The 16,719-nt window shown below is 33.9% G+C and overlaps 1 protein-coding gene across 1 annotated transcript in view; it reads left to right on the top strand.

Moving 5' to 3' along the window:
• The window catches only part of LOC121407609 (FH1/FH2 domain-containing protein 3-like), a 137,245-nt gene that overhangs the window by 106,361 nt on the left and 14,165 nt on the right, over nucleotides 1–16,719 (top strand). Inside the window, exons 27-37 of the mRNA XM_041598766.1 lie at nucleotides 52–120; nucleotides 678–746; nucleotides 1,615–1,674; nucleotides 2,161–2,196; nucleotides 2,669–2,746; nucleotides 4,465–4,551; nucleotides 6,796–6,894; nucleotides 9,021–9,290; nucleotides 10,927–11,112; nucleotides 11,497–12,590; nucleotides 15,070–15,078. Of these exons, the coding sequence (XP_041454700.1) occupies nucleotides 52–120; nucleotides 678–746; nucleotides 1,615–1,674; nucleotides 2,161–2,196; nucleotides 2,669–2,746; nucleotides 4,465–4,551; nucleotides 6,796–6,894; nucleotides 9,021–9,290; nucleotides 10,927–11,112; nucleotides 11,497–12,590; nucleotides 15,070–15,078 (2,057 nt within the window). The remainder of the gene's footprint in view (nucleotides 1–51; nucleotides 121–677; nucleotides 747–1,614; nucleotides 1,675–2,160; nucleotides 2,197–2,668; nucleotides 2,747–4,464; nucleotides 4,552–6,795; nucleotides 6,895–9,020; nucleotides 9,291–10,926; nucleotides 11,113–11,496; nucleotides 12,591–15,069; nucleotides 15,079–16,719) is intronic.

Genomic DNA, 16,719 nt, shown 5'->3' with positions numbered 1-16,719 from the left:
TCAATATGATTTTGCCATCTAAAACATCCTATGTATTTTTGTATTTTACAGAGGACACGCCCCTCATACCATCAAGGTTAGAACGGTCTTCATCAACAATGTCCACAGACTCCACAGAAAGTAAGTCAATTTCAGTGGACAAAGAGAAATAAAAAATGTAAAATTTTAGCAAAAGTTGAACCTCAAAATGTACTCATTGCCTAAAATATTCAAAATATAATACAACTTGCAGCTCTAAAGTGGTAAAAGAACCCTTTTCAAATTAGTTTGTAATATACTATGCCAGTATCTCAGGATATGCTGAATTTGCCAGAAAAAAAAGAAGTTATATCTAAATATCAGAATTTACTACTTGAGCAAAGATTTTCACAATCTTGAAAGTTCAGCATGGTAAATACTTGTTTTTCTGTTTATTAACATTACTTATGAAAACAAAACAAAGTCATTGGTGTACCAGGAAGATATATGTGATAAAAAATATTATTGGCAGAAATATCATCTCATACATTAAAAAAATCAGAAAGATAAAAAAAAACTTGGCACTCATCATTGCACTTAATGTATGTCAATGTATTGCCTGCTATTCAGGAATAGCATTGCCTTAAATGTAAGCATTTAATTGAGGAAAAAAGTCATGAATTATAATTATAAATATTTTTAAATTGTCATTTTCTCAGGTTCAAGAACATCTTCATCAAGAAGAACAGACACAACACCCAGTACATCAATGGATGTCTCATCTGGAAGTAAGAATATCTTTTAATTCATAATGGCCCGTATTCTGAATTCGAGGTTTAACTTAGACCATGGTCTAACTCTTGTGCTAAAATTATGGGAAGCTAAACATGTCAAAATTGTGTTTACCCTGACTGTTTCTTCTGTTTACTGTGCTCTTCTTGAATTCTTTGATTGTGAAGACAACTATCCTTTATTAATCCTTTCCAGACAGTTAAGAATGATTTGAGAGTCAAATGACCTGATACATTGAACCTCAACTGTCAGAGATGTATATCACAATTTGCTCTCCATAGTTAAAATGCAACTTCAGACCCGAGTTCATAGATTAAACCCGATTTCAGAATATGGTCCAATGAGTCTATTAAAAGGGTGTATCGTAAGGTTGTTTATAAATTTGTGTTTGACTTTACCAATAATTGGAATGTGAGCAGCCAAAATGTGAGCCTAAACTAATTCCTTATGACATATTGACAAACTATGATTGTATTTCAAATGTATTCATGTAAAATAAAGCATATGCTTTGCTGCAAAAATGTGCACTAACAATACAAAAATTTCTCAACTTATACTCCAGTACAGGATATGGCTGTACAAGACTTTACAAACAGCTTCATGAACAGGTTTATGAATAGCTTTATGACATAGTCACCAGTATGTAGATTTTTATCCTATCCATCACAGTCCAAACTAAGAATTTATTGTATTGATCAGATTTATCCAAGTAATTCTCGTCTAAAGCTTGGGTCAGATTAACAACCTATCTGTAAAATTATTTTCCATATGAAAATGATATTTGGTAATGTTTGCATACACATAGTTCTTGCCTAATCTTCTTTCCTTGTTCATGTGTTACAAGCGATGTCCTTTTTGTTTCAGGTGTATCGTATAGAAGAAGAAGGAATAGAGATACAGATAATGAATCTATTGCATCCACAGGTATGGTAATATTAGCTTATTTCTCTGTCATAATATCAACTTCCCGGTTTTATGTAGCATTTATCACACTGGAACGATGCCTCTGAGCAATTTGGAGATACATTTCTATTACCCCAGTCATAGGATCCTGGCTTGCCTGCATACGATGTATGCACAGTCATTGATTATTATATGTTACATAAGTAGACATGCTGCTATCAGAGGATGTGTTTTCTATAGTTACTAATTAATAAGACATTAGTAGTATAAATATTATGTAATATTTCTGTAAATAAGAAATAAAAGTTTGAACAGTGCAAGTCCTGTATGAGATATGATGTGATTATGATCTTTTATCCAAAATCTGCATGCCATATTATATACAACCTGGGTGATTCTGTGATAAGATCATTTATTCTCCAATGAAATAGTTTGTCGTTGGTAACAAAAAAGAAGAAATGTTTAATGATTTCAATCCTTCTCTCTTTTGTGATTTACTCTCTTTAGACACAACTGAAACCAAGAAAGAAGAGTTAACCATGTGTAAGTCAAAACATTTCAGTAATTTCAATTTACTAATTTGGTATTTTTTTCAAAATAAAACCTTTTACTACTAATTTTACTACATGTATTTCACCTGTGGTTTTGCTCTCAATATCAGCATTCTAAAAGAAATTAATGTATCGTGAAAATATGTAATTTTCAAGTTAATATTCATAGAGTAATTCAACCTTGAACCTCAAAGAGAATCGGAATAGACAGGTACATGTATAAAGGCAGAAGACATATAATTAGAAATATTTTCTTTTGAAATGTTGGCCTACATTGTATTTATCAATATAAAGTACTGAAGCCGTGGTAGAGAATGATAATATATTATATTTTACGTTGTTCTAGTAAAAAAAAATGTATTTTACAATCGACGGGGTAAGCCTTGTCTTCAATTATTTGTTGACATATAAATGGATTAAAAGCAATTCAGTTTTGTTAATGACCTTTGACCTTTCTCCTTTAGCTTCCTATGTTCCAAGGTCAAGAAGGAGACCTGAAGCTGTTGAAGAGAAACCCGCTGAAGAAAAATCTGCCGAAAACAGTGAGTGGATTTCAGAAATGTTTATTATTAGAGTAATTCATGAGGGTTTTCACAAAAAAAATATTCTGTGCAATCTTTGTCCTCATTCAGACCTTACATAGTAAAATGTGTCCATGAGTAGTCTTTTAAAAAAAAAATTCTTTGAATTCTTGCTCTTCAAATAAAAAACTGTCCAAGTCTTGTTATGTAGTTAGAAAGTATTCCTTATCTGTTTTTAAAGACAAATGAAGAAGGGTTTCTACACTTCTGATGAGAACATTTCAATTGATGTCTAATTGTTTTCTGGAATATTTGCCACAGAGTGGTATATTCCTGCATTATTTCATAATTTGGGCCTTACCTTAAGTGGTATTTTGCCTTCAGTTGGAGTTACCATGGGAACAAAAGTCAACAATCTACAACTTTACAAAATAGCAAATGCGCCATCAGTTGGTGGTCTGTTATCTTTTCATGCAAATATTATGAAATCATGTTTTCTTGAGTTCAGACTTACCTATTCTGTAGTTCAATAACAAAATTCATTCATACTTTTAGAAAAAAAATACATTATTTGCTTGTTATTATCTAAGTATATCTGACATATCCATAGTTACAACAAAAATTTCCTAACGCACAAATGTATTATCATTTCCCTTGTATTATCCAAAGGAAAAACAATGAAAGCAAGTAATTTTCTTTACATATCTGTTGGCTGGTAGAAAATATATTGCATGCATTTGCCATTTAACAAAACTGAAAAATATTTAAGAACTCAGCAAATGCTTTATCCTCTTTATGGTTGCTTAAAATGACATGGCAATGACATATTGACATTTATCGTACAGAAGTGAAACGTCGAGTCAGGTTTAGTTTTGCCGATGATGAAGATGATGGAAGTGAAGGTATAATATCTATCTTTTCAACAACTATAAAATAAACTTATTACATCAGGCTTTCCAATGCTTCTGCGTACAATCTCAAACAAACGTGTTTATTTCTTATAATCACCATCAAACGATAATGTTATTAATTCAACTTACTCTACTGGTAACCATCTGCTCTACTCACTATTATGATTTGTTCATCCTACATATTCATTCTTGTATATCTAATATTATGATAATTTGGAGACCACCTACTCCCTGATTTTATACCTCTGTCATATTTCCGTGACATTTACATAATTCATCTTTAAACCTTTAATTCATACAAAAAATAATATATTTTATCACAGATTTTTGTTTTATCATAATGCCTTCATTATTCCAAGTTATGTATTCCAATTTGTATTAGTCATTCCTTCTGATTGCTTCATATCATGATATTTTTAGTGGGATATTTGAAATTCCAAGGGTAATCAATGTATGCATGTGGTTTGTTTTGCTTTCTGTGTGGATATGTATCAGTTGTGGTGTTGATTGGTAAGTTATCCTCATATAAGGCTATTGTGTATATATTCTTTGATGTCATTGGAAGGTGTTTACAAGTTGTCATGGTCCATTTTATGAAAAATACACCAAGTTCTCTTTATAAACAGTGGTAGTTTGGGGGCCAAAACGTCAATGCCGGATATGTTTATAAGTGAAATGGAATTGTTGTTGAAAGAAGAATCAGTCCGCCTCTACTTGTAAGCAGAATGTTGCTATTAAGTGTCAGTGGCTCTTGTTGCCTTTGGAAGCTAAGTGCTCTTCTGTCAATTTGAAATAAATGGCTTGTACGGCCTTTTGAATTACTTAAAGGCACATCTTTGAGCATGCCGTATAGAAGCAGGAGACGACGAATGTTTGATGATACAACAACAACTAAAACCACTACCAATCAGGAATGTGAGTTATGGTTCCTTCCCGAGGCATGACGTTGGAATGACCCCTTGACCTCTCTTTGACCCTGAATGACCCTTGGACCCATGAATGACCCCTGCATGACCCCTTGACAGTTGTATGACCCCTTCCACCAGCATGCTCCTTGCTTGTTTTTTTTTTATACTAGTGACCCCTCTTGCTTGTGCAAAACATTTTCTGCATCCAACCTGTTCTCAAAAGGCTATTTTTTAAATTTCCCTTTATTAACAAAATATAAAAGTATACACATAATAAGTATTAATGTAAAATGAAAAAAAGATGTTTTCTTTCAATTGTTACTTTTCAATGGTAATCTTATAAAAGAAATAAATAAAATGAAACCCTAGACTAACATAATAGAATAAATGATAACTATAGTTTAATATAAACTGAGTGTAATTATAGCATAGTTTGAATGTGTATAACATACAGACTAAAATCTGATCTGTTCTCTTTAATGTACTGTTCTTTAACATTATACACCAATATGAATTTACAATGAGATCAATTTAGTATATTTTGTTAGTATATTGAGATTTTATTTAGTACTGACAGATACGAAATTCATTGTCAGATTGATATTTAATTCAGTATTATAAAGAATAATATTATTGGTATTTGTTTCATGTTGAACTTTATAAAGGTTTATGTTGTTTCAAGGTAGAGAATTAAATAGGAGACATAGATAGAAACATGGAGACCCATATTCTCAAAAAGAGTTTTCAATTGTACCATGATACAAAACCATGATTTATGCAGATTCCTTCCCACTTCCCTTTTAGTGCCCTTTGCCAAAAGCGTGCACTTAATTCAATTTTTTTTCGTGTTCGTGATGAATTAGGCTTGATGATGAAAATCTGCATAGCCCATGGTTATATGTACCATGGTTCAATGACAATGTGGAGCGTTGTGGCCCAGTGGATTAGTCTCCAGACTTTGAAACAGAGGGTCGTGGGTTCAAATCCTAGCCATGTCGTTATTTCCTTTGGCAAGAAATTTATCCACATTGTGCTGCACTCGACCCAGGTGAGGTGTACCCGGTATGATTCATTCCTTGAATGCTTTAGCGCCTATTAATATGGCAGCACACCTACAGCAGGGGTAGTAATATCATACCAAGTATCAAAGCGCAGTTAAGTATACGCACATAGTAACCACACTATATGAATGGACATGTTATTGTTATTATTATTCAATTGAAACCTTTTTTGAGAATACAGGCCAAAGTGAGAGTGATCAATGTGTCAATCATGCCCCCGGTTTCACAAACGAAAAATTCATGTTTAGCTGACTTCAAGCACTGCTTATAGATCTAGATAAAATTGTGACATCATCGATGTCATTTATTGCTGTTTGATCAAGGAATAAGATTTGCATTTTGTTACCATCTATCCTGGAGGCAGTAAAGATCTGCTTCTCTGCATGTACATGCATGGGCATCATGAAAGTACAGTAGAGATGCTGTGTACAGGAAGAAAGAAAAATATGCCAGCTCTGTTGATTTTGTAGGTGAAAGGTCAATTTTTGACAGCCTTGACCCTTAATGTGCCATGAACACATATCTGTGCATCCATTGGAGTGCCACGAAGACATTTTCGTGCAATGGTCATACAGCTATTGTTATGCCTACTGCATTTTGAGGAGTGCATTAAGTGATTCCCTCGTTCAGTTCAGCTTATGGTCAAGATGTTTATCATTATTGTCTCAGGAGTTATTCCCTCTTTTTCTATATAAAACAATTAAGTATAGACTCTTTGAAAAAAAGTGGCACTCGCTGATTACAGTGAATGGCACATTAAGAGTTAATTGCTAGGGAGGTGCTTCATCCAAATAGTATATCAGCATTGCATTAATCTGATGTGTCAAGTCCCTATGAAGGACAGTGTCCTTGGGAAAGTCAAGAAACTACAGTGTCAGCAGGGAGTTATCGCTCCTCGGCGTACGAAGGATTCAAGATCACAGTAAATGTATTGAAAATGCACATTTAATGACAAAAAATAGCTGGGAGGTCTTTGTCGTAAATTGGTGAAACGGAGACAGCAGTTGTGTCCCAAGTTTGGAGCTGATGGCAACTTGTTCATGTGTTGTTTTTCTGGAGTCAAGGGTAAAACTGTTGTTTAGGTTCACACCAGTTTTCGTCAAAGACTTCCTGGTTGTTCTTTGTCATGAAAAGCATTTTGGCTGCACGAAAACTCCTTATCTGCCCAAGATAATTTCTCATTTTCACAGCATCAAGTACAAAGTCCTCTGAGAGAAGGCCGAGAGACAGGACGACATCCGAGTCTTCAGATAAAACCACTGAAAACAAAGAGTTAAAGAAACCTGATTGTGAGTTAGGCATGGAAAGCATGGCATGGAAAATATTAACCCTATGAATACCAATTCAATTATAAAACAAATAATGTCAATTATAAAACAAATAACGGCACTGTGACAATTTTATATGATTTTGCTAAATAAAAGAATGAGAATTATCTTCTGTATATAATTAACATCGATATGCTGCCTTGGAAAATGCATGTACAATGCAAAAACTCTGGTGTTGATTTAACACCAGCCTAGAATCTATATATGTCCACACCAGAGAAGTGTTTATACAACACCAATTAGTATTAAAACAGCATCGGTTTGATTCCAAACGGGTCTTTCAATACTTCTCTGGTGTGAACATATGTAGATTCCGGTTTGGTGTTAAATCAACACCGGAGTTTTTGCCTTGTAGTCAAGAGTGATGAAGATGTAGATAACTCCTTCCCATTGTACGAGTTAGTGACCTCACCTTTTATTGGAGCCTTCTTCCACATTTGTATACTGCCAGGGGAAAATTAACCTATTGGCTACTGACTTCTGTAAATCCCATCTAGGCCTTGTGCTGGGATCACCCAATTCCAGTAGGGAATGGGTTAACCCTGTTGACTTCTGAATAATGTGCAATTCCTATATTGGATTTGCACAGGGATCACCCTGTTCCAGTAAACACTGAGTTAATACTTTCTCTACCACTGATAATTTTTGAAAGTTATACTCCAAATCGTGTAAGCCATCATTGTATTATTGTAACATTACGCTGTAAGGTATATCATATTTTTCTCTTTGTACAACTCACCTACAAGAAAAAAGATGGGAAGTTACTAATGAAAATATGTAATAAAAGTACTACCAACAAACTATTGCAAAGTAGGGAACATTATCATGCATGTTTTTATAATTTCTCGCTATTATAGCTTTACACAATTTTAATCTCTTACACCTTTTTGTTGCATGTACAAATCTTTGTATTGCTTATCCTTGTATGAGGTTTTCAACATGGGATTTGTATATTTTAGGATGTTTTTTCCCGGATGTCTTTCTTTCTTCAAATTACACACTTTTGGTAGTGTCAGTGCATGCAATATGGATTGTTTTGTAAATAAATTCTTTAGGACTTTATCATAAAGATGGATAATCTTCTGTATTTTCACCGATTGTGTTCATATTCTAAATGGATGTTTTACACTAGAAAAAAAAAGAATTGTTAAATTATCTTATAAATCTCTCTTGTTTGTACAACATAGTTTATATTCTACTTGTATCAACATTTATATGAATTTCACAAATGTGTTATATAAAAAAACCTTTTTAACACCCCTACTAGCTCATTAATACCTTTTTGAAATAATGAAGTGCATGAATATTATATGTCTTTTTAATAGAAATAATAGCCTGTCACATACTTTGTTACTTAATCTGCTTTTTTCCTTCTGATTTTGATCCATTTTCATAATCTTCCGAATTCAATGTCTATTTACTTATCTCAGTTGATTAAGAATCTGCATGTCTATGCATACTAAAGTAAACCAACGTTTTTCAAACATTTTTGGATTGAGATAAAATACATATATTTTGGATTGAGCTGAAATACATATATTTTGGGATTGAGCTAAAATACATATATTTTTGGATTGAGCTAAAATACATATATTTTTGGATTGAGCTAAAACACATATATTTTTTTGGGGGGTGTGCAGTGGACAATCATTAAAGATTTAGCAGGATTATTCAATTTGAAATCAATTCAGCATTGTATTACAGCTATAAAGAATTTCATTGCCTGAAATTTGTAATTATTTGGGATCTTTATCATCATTTTAAATCCAAATCAGGATGACGATATTTCCACCGCTACACTTGATAATGTAATAACTTATTCATAGAACCTGTATTTCTACTATGAAGACCAATTTCAGATAAATAGAAACCTTTGCTTTGCAACATTCCCAAAATCTATCTCAGAGATGCATGATTTTGAAATTCTTAGCTATGGAGATACTACTGTAATGCGAACAAATAATAAACTACACTGATAATCAGAACCTCTTGATAAAGCAAGGTATCTACTAAGGATTTCCGCCGTAACTCTGTTACCAATTACCTTTTTTTATGCCACTCATCTTTGGTTTTTCTTTTATTTTTAGATCTTACAAATGGCATCGCTGCACGTAGGAGTAGACAAGCAGAAGAAAAGAAGGAAAGTAAGACAGAGAAGACATCAACAGTAAATGAAGTGAAGGCATCCACTCCACAAACAAAGAGAGAGTCCGACACCAGATCGGCTAATGTTATATTAGATCAATTGAGAGGCGGTGATGTCAAAGCCAAACCAGTTGAAAATGGTGATATTTCTGCAATCTCAAACACTGATGATGAAACGTCAAGTAGATACAGGTGGAGAAGAGACAAGGAAGGTATGAACAAACTTTCGTTAATAACTTTTTATTTCATTTTCCCTTTGTCTTGATTGACTTTATATTAATGTGAAATCTTGATAGGTTTTTATACCCATTTTCACCTATTCACGTGGAGCGTTGTGGCCCAGTGGATTGGTCTCTAGACTTTGAAACAGAGGGCCATGGGTTCAAATCCCAGCCATGGCGTAATATCCTTTGGCAAGAAATTTATCCACATTGTGCTGCACTCGACCCAGGTGAGGTGAATGGGTACACGGTAGGATTTATTCCTTGAACGCTTAGCGCCTATTAACATGGTGGCTCAGCTACAGCCGTTTTACTAATATGATACCAAGTTGAGTATATGCACGTAGTAACTGCGCTATATAAATGGACATATTATTATATTAATATTTTTCTGTTTCTTATCTGTCAGAGAATTTGTTTTGTGCACAAACATCATTTTGTTTTCTCTTTCTCACCAAATACAGGCATGTATATGTGAATGTTATTCTGATATTCTGTATAGTTTCTTGTTAACACAATTTAGACTCGATAAATCTATTTTACAGCTTAGATTATTTCTGCTCATGTTTGAAAAGTTACGTGTGGTGACCTATAAAGAATCAATCTGCTTTTATTCAAATGAAAAATATCAACCCAGTCTTGTTTTCTTCAAGTAATGTAACAAATCTTTGATTAGAACGTATTATATTCCGCATACTAAGAATCTTGCTGTAGGAATTGTCAGAAGTCGGTGTGATGGACCTCTTGTTTCGCTGACCTTTTTCAGGCCATAGGGTCATAACGCGTTATGAATTAGTTTGAGTACGCGCAAATTTTGCCACTCAATTGTTTTGGTCCATCTTTCTCCCCCACCTGCAGTGACGATCGTGCAGTGTGCTGTGTGCATACGCACACAAAAGTTCATTTCCCCTCGATTGTTTTATTGTGACGCTAAAGTTCCTTTGTGAGGTCACAATAAATTTTGCTGGAGCAAGATCTCGGATGCTTGCACACAGTTTATGCGCTAGCTTAAAAAAGGCATGATTGTCTCAATGGATTTTTTTTTCAAAGGAAGGTGTGAAAAAGATCTTATCAAGACGTATTGATATTGGTTTCTTCATTTAGAGTGGTTTTTGAAGCGGAATTAAAGCATATAGTCTCCTTTTGATTGACAAGGTGACAAGGCAAATTATCACTTTCTTGGCAAGCTGGATGTACTTGCTATCATTCCTCAGCTTCGCTTCAGAAAGATATCTACATCCAGCTTGCCTCGTAAATGATAGTATGCCCATCACCTTCACCAACGGTGATATTTGCTTGTCTTCATTTCATCAATGTGAGTGCTAATGTTGCACCAGGAATTATTGATCCAAAGTATATCATTCATTTGAGGAATTTTCTCTTGGAAATGGTAGTGATGGTAGTAATTTTTTACCTGAATGCTTATAAGCAAGCAACCAGAGGACCGATGGTTTAAGGCCCTTTCCGAGGGACCTGGTAATGAGGATTTAAATGTCTTACCAAAGGGCACTAGCGCACCAAGAGGGAATCAAACCCGGTCACCATAATACAAACCCCCTGCACTACTGACTGAGCTATTGCGCCTCCAAGTGATTATTCAAATTTGCTTGTTTTGTTCAAACCCTAGCTGACAAGAAGGAGAAACCAGAAGAGACCAAGGTGGTGAATGGTGACACATCTTCAGTGAGTAAACCAAAGGAAGACGTAGAAACCAAGAAGAAAGATGAGATCAGGGAACCAGTCCAAGACAAACCAGCAGACACCAAAGATGAGGAGAAGAAACTTAATCAAAATACAAGGAGAACTTTTATTGGTGAGTAATATAACCTGTTTATAAATTTTTTTGATGATACAAATCTTTAATGGAGTAAACGTCACAAGATAGTGCTCTTCCAGTATCCTCTTATGTATTTTGTTTAAAGCACACCAAGGCTTGTTTTTTCCTTTGTGAACCAATTTATGTTCGAAGGATTTCTTGCAGTATCACATTTGAAGTCATCACACAACAATTTTTCTGATTTGACAAGCAATCTTTGTCAGAGAAAATGTCCTGGTGATTTTATATATTTCAGGGTCATTTCTAGATGGGTTTGTTGTATTCCTGACTAGTTTCCGTGAGTTAGCAAATGATGATATGAGACTCGAGAAAGATATCATTGCCATTGTTCAATTTGTGTTCCTCTCTTTCTTGTTATAGTGAAAAAACCTCAAATCCAGATAGAAGAAACAGAGGAGAAGAAAAAGGAAGAAACTTCAGAAAATAACAAGAACAAGGAACCAAGTGAAGAGGAGAAAGAGGAAGTAGTTGTGCCTTTGAAACCAGTTGTAACAGATACTAAATCTGCTGTCAGGACTACAGACAAAAATGAACAAGCACCAAAAGTGATTGTTGAAAATGGTAAGGCCGAGACTGATCCGTCAGATCGCGGGAATTTATTGTCCGTGACGACCAGTGATCAGGAAGAGAATGGTTCATCGGGTAAGGTGTCACGGAAGATATCGACTACCTTGCAGAATGTGAAAAAATTGGAAGAGCGCAAGGTAGAACTTCAGGAAGTGAAAGAGAAAGAGGAGGAGGAGAAAAAGAAGTTGCAAGAGGACAAGGAAATCTTGAACAATAGCGGTGCTGTTCAGTCTATGCATAAACAGTTACAACAGCAACAGGAAAAATCTGAGGATCAGAAGGAGAAGACAGGACCACGTGGGGATGTTAGTGGGAAGATCAGTCAAGCCATTGAGGGTATCAAGGTCAGTAATGTCGCTCCTAAGGCACCGGAACCTGTAGCGCCCAAGGAGGATGAAAGCAAGAAGGAAGAGGAAGCTTGGGAGGAGGTTCTGAAGCTTAACGATCGCGAGCTGCGGGTTAACAAATGGGACTTCACCGATCTGTGTCGGGATGATGACAAAGATGTCCTTAAGCCGATCCCGTTGATGATGGGTATTGTACCTCACATGACTGCTGCTGATGGGGCACCACCACCACCACCTGTTCCTGGTCTAGGTGGACCCCCTCCACCACCCCCTGTCCCTGGTGCTCCACCTCCACCTCCCGCCATTGGGGGGCCAGGGGCACCTCCACCACCACCACCAGTCATCGACAGCAACACCTTCCCCAAATCAAAGAAGAAGAAGACCGTCCGCCTCTTCTGGAAAGAGACCCAGCCAGAAACTATGACTTTGGGAAGGAACGGTATCAAATCCACCATTTGGACCCAGCTGGATGATGTCAACCTCGACAGTAAAAAGCTAGAACATCTCTTTGAGTACAGAGGAAAGGATCTTATTACAAAGGTATGTTTATATCCAGTTTTAAGCAGCAATCATTCAGAATTCTATATAGAAACTAGAAATTATATAGAATTTGGAAGATAGAACAAGGCTAACCTAGAAGAAAAAAAAATCTTAATAAAAAGAGTTTATGTGGGATGATATTTTGCTTATTCAAACGATGTTAGGAAAATGTATAAATGTTTTAACATGCCACATTATAAAGCCTGGACAACCAATGTATTTGTTTATGAATGCAATAAACAACACTTATACAGATAAGTGTCTATAATTCTTTCAAACTAATGAGAACTCAACTCGAAACAAAAAAACGTGCATCGCATGCAAGATATGAATGCAAGATACGACTGGTAGCTTTAACACTCTTATGAATACAATTAAAACCTGATGCAGCCTGGCATGTGTAAGCTCTGTAATTATTCTCACAAAATGTTATATTTTGTGTAGCATGTCAAGAAATATGCAACAAATTCTAACAATATATTTACCTTAATGATTTAACCAATATGTTTCGAAAATAACTTCCCTTAGGAAAATGAATATGTTGTGTTACTGAATACATGAATAAAAATTTTCAAGTGTATTTAACTCTATGACAGTAGAAAGATACTTCTGGGACAATTAAAGGCCACCGCACACCTTGACACTGGTCCATGATCTGATTTTGAAACAAATGGCATTTTGCTCATTTTCTGACAATGTGAATAAAAGTCTCTTTTCATTTGAGGCCAATACTATCGGAAAGCATACTTATAATTATATAACAATTATTTAGAAGTAAAGGACAAATTGACGTCATTACGACTAGATATTAAATTTGCTTTTATTCTTATAAGGATAGTAGCATAGTAATAGATTAGAGCATACATGTAGGTATTTATGCAACGACTTAGAACATTACACAGATATTCCATGTCTCAATATTATAAAATTCTACTACATTTTATTCCATCTGTATTCTGTGCGGTGGCTTTAAATATCTTGCTCTTTTTCAAACAACAGATTTTATCATCCTTAAATTGCTTTTATCAATATTTTTTTACATGTATATGAATTTATGCATTAACTTTATATACATTATTACTATATCGCTGTGTTGTTTGTGAGTTTGATATTAGTTTTCAAGGTTTATTTACATTGAAATATATTTTCATATCCATTGTTTAAGTTATGTTGACTTGTCATTCAAATTTGAAATGACTTCAAAATTGTTGAAGTTTTCTAGTACAATTAAGTAATATGATCCATGCTTTTATCCCTCTCTTTAGAATCCCGCATTGTGGACAAACTACTTGTATATTGCAACCTAAAATACCATTATATATTATTGCAAAATCAGTTTAACTGCTTATATATAGCAATAGACCAAAATTCAAGAATTTTTATTAGCAAAGTCCCATTAGAGCAAGCCAGTTTACAAATAAGTAGTATGCAAATTATTTGGTGAGAAAATCAGCGAAATATGAATTAAGTATCGGTTATATCACAAAGATTGAGACATACAAGATACAATATGATAACAGATGTGCAATGAGCTTGAGCCACAGTTCCATTCGTTTTCTCTCTGAGTTGAATAATATCATTTATGAAAGTTAACAAAATTTAGATTAAATAGAAAGAAACGGCAGTTACCAAGTTTTTTGTTTATGTCTAGATAAGGAATATTATGCATTGTGATTTGATTAGAAAGCCTCCCCCCCAAAAAAAAGTATATTAGTGCAAATTCAAGTGTTTTAATTTTACATATATACATATACTTGAGCCCCTGCACTGCAATATTTATCTGCAATTCTTCAAACGTATAGTTTATAAAAAAATTCTATTTACCCTGAATCTATTTTTGCAGCTAGCATTATCCTTGAAATATACAAAAATGATGTAATAATGAAATTAAAATAATAAGACCTTTTTTATTGTGTCGATGAGATTGTTAATATTATCCAGAGTGTATATTCACTCAACTTCCTGGCACTCAACACAAGGAGCCGATGATCACAGCATCGCAATACTCTTTGTCACTCTTTTTGTATGCAGAGTTTATTTTTAAAATGTTAACATCATTGCTAGAATTGCCATAATAGAGTGACCCTATTTTGATTTTTTTATCTCAAATAATGATAATATTAGCTGTTCTTTTATGACAAAATGCCAGTAATCATCTTCTGGAGAGAAAAATATCTTAAAGGTCTTATTATATAAACTGCCTGTAGCATGTCCAAGTTGAAAGGTCTTTAGGCATGATGTACTGCCCGTGTACTAACAGCCCCCCTCTTCTTCTCCCCTTATTTCTCTTTTTCGTTTTTGTCTCGTCTTGTCTTGCACTGTCTGTTGTAATCTATTTTGTTTAATTTTTGTGGAAACACAAAACAAAAAAATGTCTCTGCTGCCTTCTATGCAACGCACGTGTGCACACATACACTTGGTGTTCAACCGCTACTACAATACTACTTCTACTACCTCTGCTACAATTATACTACCACAGGATCATCAGGTTTGTTATATTTTTATTTTTTGATCAAAGCCCCAGTCCCAGGTTTCTTATAGTGATATTAATGATGATGAAAATTAATGACTGTACCTTGAACACTAAGAAATTTCCATATATATAAGGAATATAACAATATTAATAGTCCTAACTTTCTCGGTCCATATGAGGAAAAAGATTAGGTTGAAGAAAGTACATTTCTTCCATATTCATCACTGTCTGATGGGATTTTTTTAATGATTTAAATTCCGGAATTAGAAAAAAAATGTTAACAGGATAAATTGCTGTTTACTATTAATTCCATGGGTACTTAACACTTTCAATAAAACTACATTGAATACAAATAATAGTAAATGTAATTTTTTCTGTCTATAATACTATTGTTTTCTGTTATACCAAATATTTTAGGTCAATCATTATGATATTGAATATTTTGGTAATGCCTTATATGATACAACAAATAAATGAAAGGTGCCAAATTATTCAACATTATTGCTAACAAACTACATTTGTTGTTATAAGTTACCTGGAACTGGGACTGGATCTCATTATCCATTTTAATGTTTATTTTATGTTGATTTATTCATGTTTATTTATTTTGTTTCAATGTTTATTTTTCTTGATAAGTATTGTTTTACTACATTAATTTAGTATTGATATTGTTTATTTTGTTTGCACCAAAATGAATGTCATAACATGCACTAATGAACGTTGAATGCCTAATGATTAGATGTCAGTACGGTGTTTAAATTTAAGCGTTAAACTAAAACAAGAAAAATGTGATGTTCTGATGTATTCTATTACTTATACTTGGGATATATTTCGCTCTTGTTTTTTTTTCAAGGGGATATCTTTTGGTGATTTAGAAGGGTTATCTGATATTTCTGTTGAAGATAATCATTGATTGAAACATTCAGTGAATTGCAATTCATTGCCTATTTAATCTGTGGCAATTCATTGCCTATTTAATCAGGCTGATCAATTCACTGACTGTCATTTTGAGTCAACCAATAGATTTAAATCGATTGGTCTAAGTTTATTGTGGAATAGTTTTAGTTTTCAGTTCTTTGTCGTGTGGTTGAATATGGAGGTGTTATTGCATTTACAAAATTATCTTTCTGTAGATAGAATTCCAAGTTTGTATATAATTTAGTTAGCAATATTCTTAAAGAGAATTGATTAGTCTAATGTTGCCTTTATGCAAGTCATTGATAGAAAGAACATTGCTCCCTTTTGTAATATAATTGCACACACAAATTGGTAATGATACCATGGAAATGAAATTTATTGCTCTGATTATTGTACTGGTGATGATTCAGATGAAAGAACTTCAATTGTAATTATTATCGTTATTAATGTTATTACTGTTATTATTGCATTCATTTTTTTTATTATTATTATTATTAATTATTATTGTCTCAGCCGGTAATTCTTCAGAAGAGGCATTAGTTTAATACTGCACGCTGCTGAGAAAGTTTCTATTATCAGAATTAAAAAAAAAATACAGTGATATTAGAATGTTGGAGAGCCAGTAAAAAAAAATGTATTTTACACATCAACAGACTTCATATGTGAGTTGCAGAACTAGTCATTTTGTGAGGAAAAAGAAAAAAGATAATGGATGGAAGAAATCCTCAAACTACCAAT

This window comes from Lytechinus variegatus, chromosome 2 (assembly GCF_018143015.1).
Source record: "Lytechinus variegatus isolate NC3 chromosome 2, Lvar_3.0, whole genome shotgun sequence".
Classification (NCBI taxonomy): domain Eukaryota; kingdom Metazoa; phylum Echinodermata; class Echinoidea; order Temnopleuroida; family Toxopneustidae; genus Lytechinus; species Lytechinus variegatus.
This window is presented reverse-complemented; position numbering and strand designations above follow the sequence as displayed.